Consider the following 16,943-nt stretch of genomic DNA (forward strand, 5'->3'; position numbering starts at 1 on the left):
GTTTTCATACCAGAAAAATAAATAAAAATAAGAGAGGTATTTCTTGTTAAAAAAAACAAACATCATTTGTAATCCAATTAAAATGTTTGGTTTCATGACATTTGTTAAACAAAAATACAAAGAGCATATATGAACACTGTTTTTTCCACCAATCCAACCAGTATCAATGTTGGCTACAACAAATATGAAATCCTATTTTAAAATCAGAAAAGTCACAACTGTGAAAGAGAAAGTAAATGTTTTGAACTGTAAATAAGAAATCCAGTAAAAGCCTGGACTGCACAGACAAATCCAGGGAACATATTGCCTAACTGTTACCAACAAAAGTTAAAAACTCCTTAATTTAATTACCAGTTCTTATGGAACTGCAGCCCCAAACTAGCGACCCTTTATTCACACCACACCAAAAATCAGACTACTTGTGCAAGAAAGGGTTTCATGATAGTAACTTTTGCAAACACACACACACACACACACACACACACACAAAAACTAAGGAAGCCAATAATTAAAAGCACAAGGGAGTTCACAATATAATAAAGCTCTTCAAGACAACTGCACAAAAACTTTAAAAGTTTACATTTTTCAACAGTGAGGTGGCAGTCACTTCTACTTCTGCTTGAAATCTGAAAAAAACCTGAACAGTAATTCTAATTTGCACAGACAGCCAATTCACTCAAGACTGTCCCATTAGTCAAAACAAAAACTTAAAATAAAACAGAGGTGCATATAATGAGATGCCCCTGGGTGGGTCATCAGCATGGGGAATCAAATCCGGGACATCTGGTTCTAAAAGTATAAGTCTCTACAGCTTGAGCTAAAAAACCCATATTTGTTAACACAAAGTCAGTAACTGACTTGTAAATCTCTATGTGGTCCTACCACTAGAAAGGAATATAGCACCACGCTGGGTACAAGTTATATGCTCCCACTGGCTGAGGAAACAGAGGTCCACACAGCTCAAATTCCTATAGAGGTCACTACTTGTAATGTGATTTCGCAGGTAAGTTTTTGGCAGGTGAGGAAGATCAGATCTGAGACATCTGGATTCAAGTAGTTCAAAGAGTGTAGCAGACTGTAGTGATCCCATTAATAGAGAAGGACTGCACAGCACAAGAAGCCTGGGTTACATAAGATCTGGAGATCTGCCATGACCAGATGGAATTCTGATCTCAATTTAGGATAGGAATGTTTCTAACAGTTAACCCTTTCAAACTACAACAGCTGAGCTGAATGGAGAGTTTTCCAAATATTATCACAATGGGGGAAGTGGAGAGGGGAAGAGAGAGGGGGGATTTAAATTCCCAACTCTTATAAAGCTGGGTAACACATGGTACCTATTGGCTTTACGAAAAGGCTCACTGTCACCTCAAATTGCTTAAGTCTGCTTTTCATGTTTATATTTAAATTAGCTTAAAATTATGTCTGGTGGCTTTGGAGCCATGGCATTTTAGATTAGAAGTTGTCTCTAAGTGAGAAAGTGGAAGTAAAAGCTTTAATTATTTAGGTATCTAATTAGATACACTCAATTATACTTCATTCAGTGTTTCATAGTTGAGTTCCTCTCAGAATATGAATATTAGAACCCTGTATTGCAAGGAATTGGATTTTATAATGCAGGATAGCAATGCAAATTCATTAATAGTCTAGGCCAGAAACACATTACTCACAGTAAGGATGGTTGAGGGGTCTGTCAGTTCAGTTATTGAGCCTCGAGACTTTTAGCTAAAACACAATCTAGGTCTACTACATTTATCTGAGGTCTGGTTTGGTATCTTTATTTGAGTCATAGTCCAACTCCTAAAAAGCCAGTGTTCACATCATTAAATCTCACACATTAATTAAGCAATCTTGGTGATTTCTTCTCTATTATATTACATTAATTGCAACCGAAGCCAAGGACTGAATGTATATCAAAACACTGAACTCATCCCTGAACAGTGAGCCTTTTCCTAAACTAATGTAGACCATTTTTGTCATGAAGGTCACTTGTTGATCTGAGTTATGGTTTTGAAAGGTGTAATCTGTCTTCATGCCACCTTAAGACAAAGACACTGACAGAAGCCTCTTAAGGATGCTTCACTACCTTACACATCAGCAAAGGGGAGTGTAGCAATCATCAAAATTGAAACAAATAAGATGTATAAGGAATTTGCCTGCTGGCAGCAAAATTAGCCCTGAAATGAAGAAGTGACCAGTAAAAGAATACTCTGAGATTCAGTAATACCCGAGTAAGGGGACTCATTTACAGCATCGTTGTCCCTTTGACTCAACCGCAACAAGACTACAACCAGCTCCACCTGGGTCTAAAGGACAATAATATTGTAACGGAACCCCTGACTTGGTTGTATTTGTGGTGTGGACTGGTGTTAGAAAACACAAATCCCTCTGCCTATTCAAAAATGAACATAGTTCAACTGAACAATGGAACAGTCTTAAGTAAATAAAAGTTATTCAGTGAAGCTGCAGTATTGCGAAAAACTTTCCAAAGGAGTATTACATTTATAATTAAACAACTAGTTGGACACAAAAAGGTAACTCATTTACATGTTGTACCACTGTTCAGAAGTTTTAACCTCCATGAAAGGTTAAAACTATTTGTTGATTTTAACTTTGATGTTGAGAGTTTATACATAGATTTAAAGTATATCTAGTAAAAATTATTTTAATGTACTTAGGTTATTGTAAATCAAGCAAATGTAGACATAGTGGACAAACTATCGTAAACTGCTAGCTGCTGAACAATGCATACAGTTAACATACTGAATTTTAAATGTACCTATCAATGTAAACATTATTTTCCAGTTCTTATCTACTTAAATTTATAACTTCAAAATAAAATTTTTAAAACTCCTTCAATATGCAACTGTTACTATAAGATAATCAGCAACAGTTAAAAGTACTTTTTTAAAACGTCATCTGACGATTAATCATAAAACCAGAGAGTAAAATGTTTGACAATTAAACACTACATCTCACTTTTCAAAAGGATCTATATTCATAACTAACCATTATTAATATAGTAAAATAAATATGAAGACCAAAACCCATACCATATGTCCTTCAGCACGAGCTTTGTTTTGCATAGCTTCCCTCTTTCGTTGCCAGAATTCTTCAACTTGGTTTGCTCTTTCTGCTGCTACCCATCCTCTTTGCCTGAGTAATTGGAACATATGCCAATTAAAAGTTTCTGAATGCCACATTCAAAATGAATGTATTCACATACAACAACAGGAGAACAAAGAAGTCAACATTCTGCGAAGGCACCATCTAATAACACCTTTTTACCAACCAAAACAAAACATAGTCATTTCAAGCTCACTCGGTTTGTCCCCACTTTTGAAAAAGCAATTACAACCCACAATGTTTTCCATCCACACAGTGGGGTCTTACAACTTCGCTAATGTGGTTATTTTGACTAGAGCGTGAAGTTATTCCAGAGGTTCTCAAATTGTAGTGTGTCGATCACTAGCAGTCCATAGAATACTTGAAGATGGTCTGCAGACAGCTGGCTGGTCACTTGGCACTGACTGCTCCTTATTTCCAGCTGCTAAACGTCATTAAAGGATGGCCAAAGATACAATACTTTAATGTGTAAGCACAATTGCTGTAGTTGCCAAGGGGTGTTATGCAACTGCAAATGGGACGTGGTACATGCAAGTCTGACTTGGAAAGGAAATGGTGTATGAGATGTGGTCTATCCCATGGTAAAGTTTGATAACTACTGTTCACTTCATATTAACTGATTTGTGAGATAAAGAAATTCTGCCTCAATGCTATATCACTCAATCATGTTAGCTTATATTACAATTTTGCAGCACAAGTGTTTTCCCAAACAGGAAACTACTTTTCCAAAGACTAAAAATAAGACAACAAGGTTGTCATGGCAAAGGCAGCAGTCAGATATTAAGATATAGAAAATAACATGATAAAATATTTTTTTAAAAGAAAAAGTATGAATTTAGACAAAAATGACAAAAAGTATAATGGTTACAGTACCAATTTGGTGATTTATCACACATTAGAAATGTTAAAAAGGTGAATGAAATAACGTTGTAATGCAAAGATACTTCGGTTTTATTCCTGAGGATTTTACAAGTGAATCAATTATGGTTGCATCATGTTTTCCAGTTAGGTTTGCATTTCTCCCTCATTCCTCTGTGCTACCTAAGGCTGTAATATCAAACTGCAAAATGTCAGGTTCCAACACCCCCTGACCCATCTGTAACCCTGTTTTCTCTGGTGACAGACAAGCTTGAAATCATGCCATTGGAAACAATAGTGTTCCAACTATCTCCAGAAATATAGTGTGAGTCCGAAATTTCATTGTTTTTTGATGCTGTGCAAGACAAAGTAATATCATACCTAGAAAACTGTCAATTAGACTAAATACAAATTTCATAATAAAAGTACATATCTAGTGTACAATAGTACTGTGTACAGCCAAAGTGATCATTAACATACAATACCAAAGAAAAAATAAACATTGTTCTACTACAAAAGTAAGCATCTTGAGCTCCAAAAACCATGTGGTATAGTTCTTTTTGAAGTTTTAGTGCACACAAAGATCATTACTTACGGTATGCTGTAAGCATGATGAAAACTAACTAAAAATAAATGTCATTTTTATGAGGCTCTAGAACTACATCTAGCCAACCAGAAGAAGCTTGTTTATGATCATATATTGTATACAAATGTCTATATTTGACAGGCAGCAAGGTTCACTCAAATATCACTAGTAATATGAATTTGTAATCATTTATACCCACAATGTGCGCTGCAGGAATGGAATATATTATACAACGACAATAGTTTTAAGATCTAGTGAAAGGCTCTGTTAAACTACATATAAGGTTTTTCAGTCACTTTTAGATATGTGCATGAACTAATTTAAAAATAAATACAACTGAACTACTGTTGTTTTTTTAGCAAGATTCTTGCTTTAACCAACCGTCTACTCTCATATCCTTGCAGTTCACCTTTAGTTGAAACCATCACACACAAGGGAACTATTACTAAGTTAAACAGTGTAATACTTATAGGCAATACACTGAATATTTCACACATTTTTGAGGATAATATCATGGTTTAAGTCCAAAAATGATCCAATTTGTAAATGAAAACACTCTGAAAAGGTGAGATCTAGAAGAGATCATATTCAACCCTATTCTTTCCCCACCCTGGTTGGCCTTAATTTCTTTAGATCTTTTTGGCCCTAACTAGACTTGAAAAAAATAGGTAACATTTGAAACCATATTAGTTAACATGAGATGTTTAACGGACATGTTTTTAAGCACTAATGTAGACAGGATTTAAACCTTTAAAATATTTTGGCTGGTCATATTCACACTAGTATTTAAAGATGCTGGTTAAAATATGTTAGCTAACATGTTTTAACCAGCATTTTTAAAAACCACAACCCATTTTCCTAGTCTAGACATGGCCTGGGGAGAGGGAGGGAGGGAAATGGGGAGAGGGGATGGAAGAAATTAAGTCAGATGGTAGCACATGTAGCTGAGTAGATGCTCAGTTACTGGGTGCAGCAGGAAAAACATTAACTACATCACAAAGGCTCAAGTTACTGCATAGGAAACAGTAACCAAAACAGTGAATGTCATTACTATCATCATGGCAAATCCTAAAAGGAAATGGCCTCCTTGCAGATCAACCACCACCCACTTCAATCTCTGGCAAAAGTGCTGTAGGTGATCTTGGCAGTACATTGGAATGCTTACTGTGACACCGAAACTTTTGGTGCCCAACATGGTTGCTGGCCATGCAGTGACACCCCGATACAAATGCTTTGAAATTCAACTGTGTTGCACTAACATCCATACAAGAAAGCTGCTGGAACCAAACCAGTGCTAGTGGAGGCATTTGTTGGGTTTGGCTTCATTTTTGATCGTCTTCTGCCACTTGATATGAAGCTGATGAAAACGAGAAGAACTGCACGCATCAATCTGGTGTTCTTCAGCCTTGCTCAGCACCCATGTTTCACTTCGATTCTAACACCTGAATATTCTCTTCATTAACACTCCTTTGATCTAGGGTTATTTAATTAAAAGTAGAATGTAGAAATAACGTAATAGCAAAAACCGCATGATATAGGCAGATGAAAACAATACAATCAACATCTCCTTTCATTTCTATTAGCATACGAATTAATTAGTTTGAATGCATACTAACACTTAACACTTCTTTAATGTTCACATACAAATTAATTGTCCTGAGACACTGACATGCACTGGCACCTGGCCTGTCAGCCTCACAGAACGTTCCCTAGAGAAGCTATAGAGGTGGACAGTACCCTGGTGGAGTGAGCATACAGCTTGTCAGGCGACTGCATGTCCACTGGTTGGTAACATGATCTAATGCACTGTACAATCCAACTAAAAATTCTCCCTGTAGAAACAACTTGCCCTTTGACCCTCCCGGGGTAAGCAAGAAAGAGCCTGGGTGACTTCCAGAAGGATTTTGTTTTGTCCTGGTAGAATAAAATGGCTCTACATACATCAAGAGTACACAATCTTTGCTCTGCTCTACCAGCATGACACTTGGTAAAGAATACAAGTAAGTGGATGATTTCATTAGTGTGGAATTCAGACACCAACTTCAGGAAGAAGTCTCTGAGACCACATCCCAGATTGTCATTATGAACGATAGTATAACATTTATAGTAGAAGATGGCTCTGCTATCTGGGTTTGCATTCTCCAACTTCTAGCAGACTTGACTGCCAAGAGGAAGGCCAATTTCATAGAAAGGTAGGGTAAAGGGCATGTAACCACAGGCTAGAAGGGGGGAACCACCAGCTTCAGAAGGACAAAGTTAAGATCCCAAGTTGGGGCCAGACTTCTGACAAGTAAGAATAGCCTCAAGATGCTCTTCAGTATAGGGGAAGACTGATGCTGTAAAGCTCCATTTGTAAATCTAAAGAAGTACGTGGACCTAGTGGAAGTTTTCCTGCTATTAATAAGGATTTTCTAAATATCATGTGAGCAGACCAACTCCACTAGTGTCAACCAGCCAGCATTCACGCTACCAGGTGGAGAGCACTCATGTTTGGGTGCAAAAGGTCAAGCCCCAGTTGTGGACTACAAAATTGAGGATGGAGACTAGGGGGACTGATGGTACCAGGGAGAGGTTGTGGAAGTCCCTGAACCACATTTGTGTCAGTCACAATGCTATGAGGATTACTATGTGAAGGGTTAAAATCCCTGTTCATTTTATATAACAACCTGGTATATGGATTGTGCCAGCTCTTTTCCAGACCCAAAGTCCAGAGTTTGGTCAAGAGACCAGAGGCCTAGCAAATAGTGATCAGCTAAGAGAAAGCTGGAGTAAACAGATAACCTTGCTTTTGCTAAAGTAAGCCTAGCTAGCAAATTGCCAGGTGTTGGATCTGAGTACTGAATAATTGTGTCTTATTAAGAGTTGCAAATTGAACAAAGCAGCCCTGTTTCTGTTGTGTTAGTTTCTTTTGTAGGTAAATGTTCTTCCCACATATCCAACCTTTAGTTTATGAAAGGTTAGAACATGTCAGTATAAAATATGGCCTCCTCCCGCCTCCCTTTCCCAGGGACCAATGCCTGCCTTAAGACACGAAGGAGACAATCTTCATTGCCATATACTTTCACTGTTTCTTTGCTTTAACCCCTAGGAATATATCTGTTGGACAATCAGAGGAGTTGCTTCATTCCTATGGACCCCAAATCAGAGTTCAACATATTTTATTATTTACTTATTTTATACTAATACATTAATACTTTGATAAATTAAATTTTAACTCATTAACTTGAGACCATGGGTGGAGACATTATGTAACCTTTTAACCATTGGCTGCTGCGCTATCTTGTCTTGCTGCTAGACCTATCCGGGGCTGTGGAACTGCCTACCCCATCACTTTCCCCCGCCCATAAAAAAGTCCATATATTCTATTGTAATCAATTGAGTAACAGTGTCTCTGAGCCTAACAAGCTAGGTGACACTCCGGCCGCTCTGTATGTAATAAGCTCCTCTGCTTGACCTCTACATGATGTGGATTTATGTTCCTTCACTCTGGTTTTCTCTTACCTGTTCTTCTGCAGAACACTGGGAAGCAGGGGGATGAGAGGGAACATATTTGGGCCTTCTATGCAAGGGAGGAGAAAGGCATCCGAAAAAATGCTGGGAATGTGGCATCCCCATGAACAGAAGCGGGGACACTTGTTCTGCTTTCCCCAAGAGGTCCTTGTGGGGCGGAGTCCCCCAAAAGGTTAAAGGTGTCCTGAAGGACTCTTAGGTGGCACAACTACTAGTGGCTGTCACAAAAATGCCTGCTCAGGCCATCTCCCCTCATGTTGTCCACTCCTGGGAGATAGCTGACAAGGTAATGTTGTGTGACAAAAACCCAGAGTTAAATGGCCTCTTGGTAGAAGGCCAAGGACCTGACCCCTCCTCATCTGTTTAAATAAGACAGCTGCCATGTTGTCAGACATCACCAAGACTGATTGGCACTGAATGTCCAGAAAGAAGGCTATGCATGCTGTGGGCATAGTCATGATTTCTAGAACAGCAATGTGCAGGGCCCGTTCTGTGATGGACCACAGGCCCTAAATTTTAAAGTTCCCCATTTGAGTCCCACATCCAAGTAAGGAGGCAACAGTGATGATAGTCCTTCAGGGTGAACTGGGCTGTAAGGAACCCTCTTGCAAATGTTGCACTGGTCATTCTCCCAGTCCAGTGACTGAAGGATTGACAAGGGGAGATGCTGTGACAGGTGTGATAAATATCTTGAATAAACCTTACTGAATTAAACTTGAATTCAGCAACGCTGAATTTTAGGAATTCATTGTATTTAAAATGCAAAGTGTTTATGTACTATTGAGGGACTGTATGTATTTCCATGGGGGAGAGGGACTACAGCCCTCCAGGAACTAATAAAAGGTGGGTGTGGTTAGGCAAATTCACTTGAGTTTAACACCTCCAGAGGGCTACCACTATTTGGAGAGGGTATGCTGGTTTAAACTGGATTCTTCATGGCCATCAGACAAAGAAAGGACTGTTGGTTCAACAGCCTGAGTTAAAACTGACTCAGGGTCTTCTTTCTGATCCAGCAAATAGACAGGACCTCTGATCCAAGCGAAGCATCAATCAGGGAAGGGATAGGTCTTTGGCCCATTTGGGTGCTTGTTTTGATGAACTTGTAGCTACAGAAAAAATAATAATCTCAGAGTGAAGTTTGAAGGACTAAGCACCAAACAAAGCCCTTGTTGGAGTGCGCGGGGGAGATTTCTGGTAAGTTTATTAGCATGTATGTAAGTTATTTTATTGTTTTTAATATGTTTTCTCTGTAATGCTTTTACCTTAAGACGACAAGTGCTTGCATAGAAAGAACGGTGTGGTAACTTAACTGTTGGCATTACATAGCTTACCATCTCTGAGAGAAGCAAATCAGGCCTGCTTAGGCAGTCTATCATTTGGGGAATAACAGTGTAGGCAGGGAACTGTTCAATCTGGAAATACCCCAGTCAGAAGGGAGGAAGATGCAGGACTCTGCCCAACAGAGGTGATGGCTGGATGACCAAGGGGGAATAAAGTTTCAGTTGCTCTGAACTATGATAACCTTGAGTGGATGGCATCTTCTTGGCCAGAAAGCCAAGGATAGCCATGCTTCAAGTGGCCAGAAGCGGAGTCCAGTGTATGAAACAACAATATATATATGCTGCCACGAGACCCAGAAGCCTGAGGCAAATCCTTGCCCATGTGAGGGGGTGGGGACTGCAGGTGAGAGCAGATATAGTATTTTATATGAAATCTGTCAGGCGGCAAGTTGGCAGTCACAAGACCTGTGCCGAATACAGTCCCAATGAATTCTATTTATCAAATAGGATTTAAATATAGGCTTCATTTTGTTCCCAAGGAGGTCTAGACACAATGTGGCTCCTGACAAGCCAGTCAACCAAGTCTGGGAACACCTGAATGCCCACACTTGTTAAGTAAGGTGCGACTACTGCAAGGCACTCAATGAAAACACAAGGTGCTGTCAAAAGCCTGAAGGGCAGATCCCAATATTGGTAATATTTGTTGTTCAACACATACCTCAGAAAACACTTGTGCACTTGGGGAATCACGATGTGGAAGTATGCATCCTTGAGGTCAAGAGAAACTACTTGTCCTTCTGGACCAGAGAGGGAATGATGGATCCAAGGGAGACCAACTTGAGCTTGATAAAAGTATTGAAAGCTCTGACATCTAGAATCAGACGAAACACCCTGACTTCTTGGGAGTAAAGAAATACCTTGACTAGAAGCCCCTTCCCTTGCATTGAGGGGGAACTTCTATCGCACCCAGAACCAGAAGTGGCTATGCTTCACGTTGAAGCAGAGTCTCATGGGAGGGCTCCCTTAAGAGGGTCAGGAAGGAACTGGATAGCACAGCCTTTCTGGACCACATCCAAAACACAATCATCTGAGGATATGCTGGATCAGGTCTGTTGAAAGCAAGCCAGACAGTTGTCAAAAGGAAGAGAGGATAAAGAACATATAATAACTGGTATGCTGTCCTCAAGCACCAAGTCAAGTATGCTACCTGGTCAGTGCCATTCTGGGAGATGTAACAGAGAGGTTGCCCCCCGGCAGATTTCCTTCTCAAGGGCCACTGTCTGCATCCCTGGGCTTTGAGTGTTCTATACTGGAAGAAGGGCTGATGTTGATAGGTAGAGTCTTTTCCATAGGGATTGGCACCAACAGTCCTGATACCAGGCTAGATCAGTACTAGGTTTTGGCAACAGCCATAGATTCATTGAGAAGGACAAGATCAGTTTAACTGATACTGCAGAGCCCGAACACCTTCCTGGAGAGGATTGGCAACTTCGCTGTGAGTCAAAAGACAAGAAGGAACCACTTCTTGAAAAAGGGGGTGCTCCTCCCATAGGCATAAGGGGCACTTGGCCCAAAGACAGGGGCAAGAAGGTTACTGAATCCAGGAACCTTAGTGGAATCAGAGGAGGGTACAGTTCTAAAAGGCATAGTGGTGACAGGCCTGGCAAAGTAGTCTTAGGTGATGATATGCCTGGTACTAGGATAGAGCTTCTGCCCAGTACCACGGCTGCCTGTGGCCACTCTGATGCCTTGGTACCAAGGACACCAAAATGACCACGGACACAGTTGCCAGGGCTTCTAGTATGGTGGTTCTGTTCTGCTAGTATAGGCTCCAATGCTCAAGGAACTTTTTTTAAGTTTTGAAACACCTTTAATGACCAACAGTCCGGTGGTCTGAGGCCTTGCAGTCAGAACTGGAGAGGGTAATTTTTACCTTTTCTCCTTAGAAGACATGCAATGTGTCTCTATGCTTTCTAGATGAGGAAGGCACAGCTTGGGAGAGTCTTAGGCAGACGCCAGGGCAGAAGTTGAAGCCCTCTGGACTTCAAAAGCCTAGACACTTGGAGTCCAGGGTCATCACTGCTTTATAATAAACACCCTCTGGCGTGCCTCTCTTGAGCACTGGGTCTGCTTTGAGAAGGACCTACACATTTCACAGCACTCCGCAACATGCCCCTTACCGAGGGAGAACAGACACCTCACAGGATGAGCAGTTCTTAAAGCCTAGGGATTTCCCATGGTCAGCCATGGTAGGCAACATCACCAGCGACGGAGGAAGAGAACTCTTCTTCCTCTAAGGCATCCTGAAGAGATGCCTACTGAAAAAAATGCTGTAAATCGCTGAAGGAAAAAAGTTTGTTGGAGGGAGTAGTTCCAACAAGTACCACCAGTGGTAGAGAAGGAACTGTCTCTCGCAGGAAAGTTCCACCCTTTACACCTTCACCAAGCATACAAGGAAGGGAAGGACACATGCATCATCCCATTAGATACAGCTGACTGGAAATTTCTTCTATGTGCATGCACTGGATATACATTCAACTAATATGGAATATGTATATGGACTAGCTCTCAAAGAAGAACCACAGCTATCTTTCAAGCATCCTCAAGCACCTGCAATGATGCTGCCCAAATATTTGGCACTTGCCACATACTTGATGTCCTATCCGAGCAGGTTAATACAGAGCTGGGTGTAAACTGAAGCTGGAGGCTGCTTGCAAGTGGGGAGGAGGAGCTGGAGGGTTCCGGGAAGCTGCAGTTCTCAGCATGCCCTGAAGGAAGGAGGCAACATGCAGGAAACTCCACACAAGTCCAGGATGCAGCATCAGGCTGCTTCTCCGTCTGGATCCCTGGGCTCTGTGGGTGGATTACGGGGAGCGGGTGTCTGGCCTTGGGGAGGCCCCTGTGACTGGGCACTGGGGGTGGGCATGGCTGGGGAGAGGGTGCAAGTGTCTGGGCTGGGTGGGGGCCCACAGATGAGCTCTGGGGAATAAGGGGTGCATGTGAGTGTCTGGGTGGGGGGAGATGACTCTGCAGCTGGGCTTTAGGGGTGTGGGTGTCTGGGCTGGGGGGCACTCTGCAGCTGGGTTCTGGAGGAGGAGGAGGAGGGAGTACGAGTGTCTGGGCTGGGGGGGGGGGGACCCACAGCTGGGCTCTGGGGGGTAGGAGATGCAGATATCTGGCCCCTCTGCTGGTCTCTGAGCGGGAGGGGGCAGAGAAACGGGTTTCTTTAACGCTCTACTGCTGGGGGAAATTTTTTGCATCTGTATTGTTACAGACATAGTTGCTAAGAGGTATTTTGAAATAAATTACCAAAATAATTTAAACTGGCCTGATTATACAACGTTATCTGGACAAAATAAAATATGCAGAATTTTGAAGAATTTTAAAATATTGTGCGCAGAATTTTTAGTTTTTTGGCGCAGAATTGCCCCAGGAGTATACCAGTCACTGCAGATATTGAACAACAGTGACAGAACGCAGCCTTGCCAAACTCCAGTGGAGATAGGAAACCATGGCACATATCTGCTACCGACTCAAAGGCAGATTTCCATTCCATTATAGGCCTCTTCCCTCAATGACACTATCTTCCAAGGGATACCAAGTCACCTCATCATATCCCACAAATTTGCTCAATGCAATTAATTGAAGGCCTGACTGAAGTCTATACAAAATGTTGCACAGAACTTATTAAATTCAACTATCTTCTCAAAGCACTGCATCGAAGTAAAGATCTGGTCAACAATGGAACACCCAAGTCTAAAGCTGCACTGAGTATCCCAGCACTTGCCATGAAGTGCATTGTTGATTTGAAACATTAAGACAGAAGTAAAGTCGGTCCTAGGGAAGGTCAACAGCATAATCTCTCTGTAGTTCAGTGGTTCTCAAACTGTTTTACTGGTGACCCCTTTCACATAGCAAGCCTCTGAGTGCGACCCCCCCCTTATAAATTAAAAACATGTTTTTATATATTTAACACCATTATAAATGCTGGAGGCAAAGCGGGGTTTGGGATGGAGGCTGACAGCTCGTGACCCCACATGTAATAGACTTGTGACCCCCAAGGGATCCCAACCCCCAGTTTGAGAACCCCTGCAGTAGTTGCTCTTTTCAGCCTTATTCTTTTTGAACAGATGCAGAATAAACACCTTTCTTCCAGTCATCAAGGATGAAGATAGTGTGCCAGATGGTCTGGTAGAGCCTATGCAGTCACAGTACAACAACAGTCTTACCTGTCTTCCACAATTCAGAGATAGTGATTATGTGCTAATACACAAAATGGTAAATGACTACATTAAACAGAGATTTTATAATATGATATTAATGTTACAAATTTTAGGACTGAAAAGCCAGAAAGGGAAAGTTAAGATTGCACGTGCAAGCTTAACTTTGTCCCTTTAGACACATTGATTATGATTGCATAACTCAAACTATCACACACATTTTTCAATACAATACAATTAAATTAGTTATCTAAAGATTGATTCATTCTCCAGCCCAACCTTTGCCCTGTTATTTCTCCCATCCCCACCTGTTGCTGCTACTCAGTTTTATCTCTAGGGAATTAGGTTCTGAGGAACACATTTTTCAGCCCTTCGTCCCTGCAGCAGCTATTTAGGTAAAGATGTGGGAGAGGATTTGGCTCTGTCTGCTTTACCAAGGGAAACTAGGTTAATGAACTATGACTGAGCACTGTTCTTGCTAAAAAGGCACGGTCACAACTGACTAGTGTAGACATAGCCTTTGAGGTCATACCAAGCAGATCTCCTAGGAAAAAGTAGGATAGCATAAAAGAAGCTCAACTTGGGAGTGGGCATTTGTTTTAAAAATGTTTACAGTAATTGAAGGGGGGGGGGAACCACAATTGAAGTAGTAATGACAACACTCTTCCACAATTCAACAACATTGTTATCATACAATGACATACCCTCTTTTTAGCTATATTATCCTGTCTTTCCATTTCTGGTCAGCAGTGTTGGAAAGCTACACTCATCCCCAGCCTGCTCCTCCAAAGTCTTCTCCTGAGCAACATGCTTTAAGCAAAGCAAATGGAAATATAGTAGCAGAAGCAGGCTAGTGATGAGTTTTATAAGAACACTTCCACACTAGAGAATCAAACAAACAGGAAGAGTTGGGAAATGGAGGGAATACCCCAGGACAGCTGGCAGAAAAAGAGGCTTATGGGTTAGTCCAGGCTGTCATTTCATTAATAATTTATATTTTGGGGCTTTAACCAAAAGCACAGCACTCTTAAGGGTTGCTAGTAATTAGTTACCAGACTAATTATTTATAACCATTAGCAACTTGAGTTTACCAAAGCAAATAGTTAGCATAGATAGTAGCTAGATTTACTAACGATTTCACCCATAACCACTGGAAGAAATGGTACAATCAGCTGCAAGCATGATAAGATACATAACACATTGGCCATCTTCAGTGGGAACTAAGGCACCAACGGTTCTAAAAGGGTTAGGCATTCTGTGAGAAACCAACACATGAACAGACAAAACAGCGTCAATGGATAAAGATGGTTTTTAAAAAAGTGTCTAGGATTAAGCTAAACACAACATAGGACAAAAATCTAACATGTAGGGATGCATTCACAGATTATCACAGTCCAACCTGTTTGCATTGGCTTGTTTAGACACCTCCTTCAATCTTTTGATTTTTTTCCTAATTGCATCAGCATCTGGTAAATGGTGATGACCATCAGGCCCATTAGGAAATCCTGGACGTACTCCAGGTGGAACTCCTCTGTAGATAAATATGTACAGTAACTTGCATTACTTTCGTCAAAGCAGAGCACATGCAACTCTAATGGAAGGTAGTCATACCTTTCAACAGCTTCCCGACTTCGTATTTCTGCTCTCCATCTGGTTTCTCTCTCCTCACCTACTTTAATATTTTCCTTTTGCTGTTGCATCTGGTCAAAGATAGCATGGTAGTGTTCATACTGTCCTCTGGCAGGCACAGGGGAAGGCCCAACACCACCTCCACCACCAAAAAATGGTGCCTGGGAATTAAAGAAAGAACTCTCACATCCTTCTCCTAATAAACCCTGGCAGTGTCCACTACTCTTAATAAAAAGAACAAATCAGGATTTCTTCCTAAAGTTTAATATGCCCAAAGTATACCTGTTTTAACACAGAGTAGGAGGATTTAAACTCTTACACTCATGTAACATTAATATTTTATTATCCTCTGTCAGCAGTTAAATTATATGTGCTATATCTATCACATAACAGTATTGCTGACCCTCTACTATAAAAGGAAATCATCCCATTTCAAAATCGATAAGCTACCCTATCAAAGGCTAAGTAGTTTATCACAGTGAAGGAACTGAATCATCAAGAAAAGACGGACAGTACTATCATTATAAAAGTAAAAGAGTGGTAAAAATTAGCCTCTCTCATATGCCTTTTTCTTAAAATAAACCCTGTTTTTCACTAAAGTCTTCAGTAGTGGTTTAACCCTGTGCATATTCTGAAAGTTTGGTGGCTGTGTGATGCAAGAGTCATTTTATTGTGGATAAAGTAACTGGAATCACTGGAATCCCAGAGTGAATTCTTTCCTGCAATTATTGGACAAAAAGGGTCCATTTATATTACAATTAATATGCCAGTTATAAAGACACCTCTGGAGTTCTTGCTTCAAAGAATACTCATGGGTATCTTTAAAGTTGCAGGTCATGTGTAAAACTGGTAGCAGTTTTCAATATTCCTTTGCAATACATGGGGATATCTCTGTGACGTTAGTGACATAAACTATGACCGTATTGATCATTGTTGCAACCAGGGTCCTATGGTTGCACAAGTTCTTGTACAGAGGAGGTCAAGTGGGGTGTCTATGGAAAGGTCGTAGTTTGCTGGTTATGATTATGCTGTCTGTATGTGTGTATCACTTTTGTATTTGAAGTTATGAATATTGGCTATGTATTTGTTTGATTCTAAGTAGCCTCAGTGAAGCATTTGGTCAGCTTCTTGAGAAAGGACCATTCTCAGTAAGTGCCCAATCAAGAAACACTTAACTGACAATGGACTTTGGGAGATGCCAATCCACATCTGAGCTTTCCTGGGAACGTTCAAACTAACATGTAAACAATGCAAAAAGCTGAATCATTCAGAGATGAGACTTGCCCAGGTGGCTACAGACTCCAACTTGTTGCTGTGATTTTGCACAGGAGAACAAATTGGTTTACGCCCACAAGAAAAAGAATATAAAAGGCCCTGGAAACCCCTCCATTTTGTCTTCAGCTGGCTCAAAAGATAACCTCTCCACCCCAAAGAGATGCCTGAAAGAAATTGGAACGAAGGACAGTAACAATGGGGGTGTGAGTAATTGCTGGACCCAGACTAGGAAGGAGTATAGTCTGTAAAATAAGCTTATTGGACCATCTCTGAGGGTGAGATTTACCTGCATTTAGTTTCCTACTCTAATAGGCTTAGACTTGAATGTTTTTGTTTTATTTTGCTTCGTAATTTACTTTATTCTGTCTATTATTACTTGGAACCACTTAAATCCTACTTTTTATACTTAATACAGTCACTTTTTGCTTATTAATTGACCCAGAGCATGTAATTAATACC

General features: G+C 40.7%; 1 protein-coding gene across 14 annotated transcripts in view; it reads right to left on the minus strand.

Moving 5' to 3' along the window:
* The window catches only part of NEK1 (NIMA related kinase 1), a 142,206-nt gene that overhangs the window by 78,647 nt on the left and 46,616 nt on the right, over positions 1-16,943 (minus strand). For 10 of the 14 annotated variants that reach the window (XR_010601405.1, XR_010601406.1, XM_065596545.1 and 7 more), the window contains 3 exons: positions 15,192-15,370; positions 14,980-15,111; positions 3,054-3,156 (listed from right to left, as the gene is read on the minus strand). Coding sequence is in view for 10 of the 14 variants with exons in the window: in XM_065596545.1 (XP_065452617.1) it covers positions 3,054-3,156; positions 14,980-15,111; positions 15,192-15,370 (414 nt within the window). In the remaining 4 variants the exon portion in view is untranslated. Of the gene's footprint in view, positions 1-3,053; positions 3,157-5,735; positions 6,045-14,979; positions 15,112-15,191; positions 15,371-16,943 lie in introns of those variants that run through there. The other 4 variants (XM_065596550.1, XM_065596549.1, XR_006172596.2 and 1 more) reach the window with 2 other exon arrangements.

Source organism: Chrysemys picta, chromosome 5, assembly GCF_011386835.1.
Source record: "Chrysemys picta bellii isolate R12L10 chromosome 5, ASM1138683v2, whole genome shotgun sequence".
In the NCBI taxonomy this organism is placed as follows: Eukaryota; Metazoa; Chordata; order Testudines; family Emydidae; genus Chrysemys; species Chrysemys picta.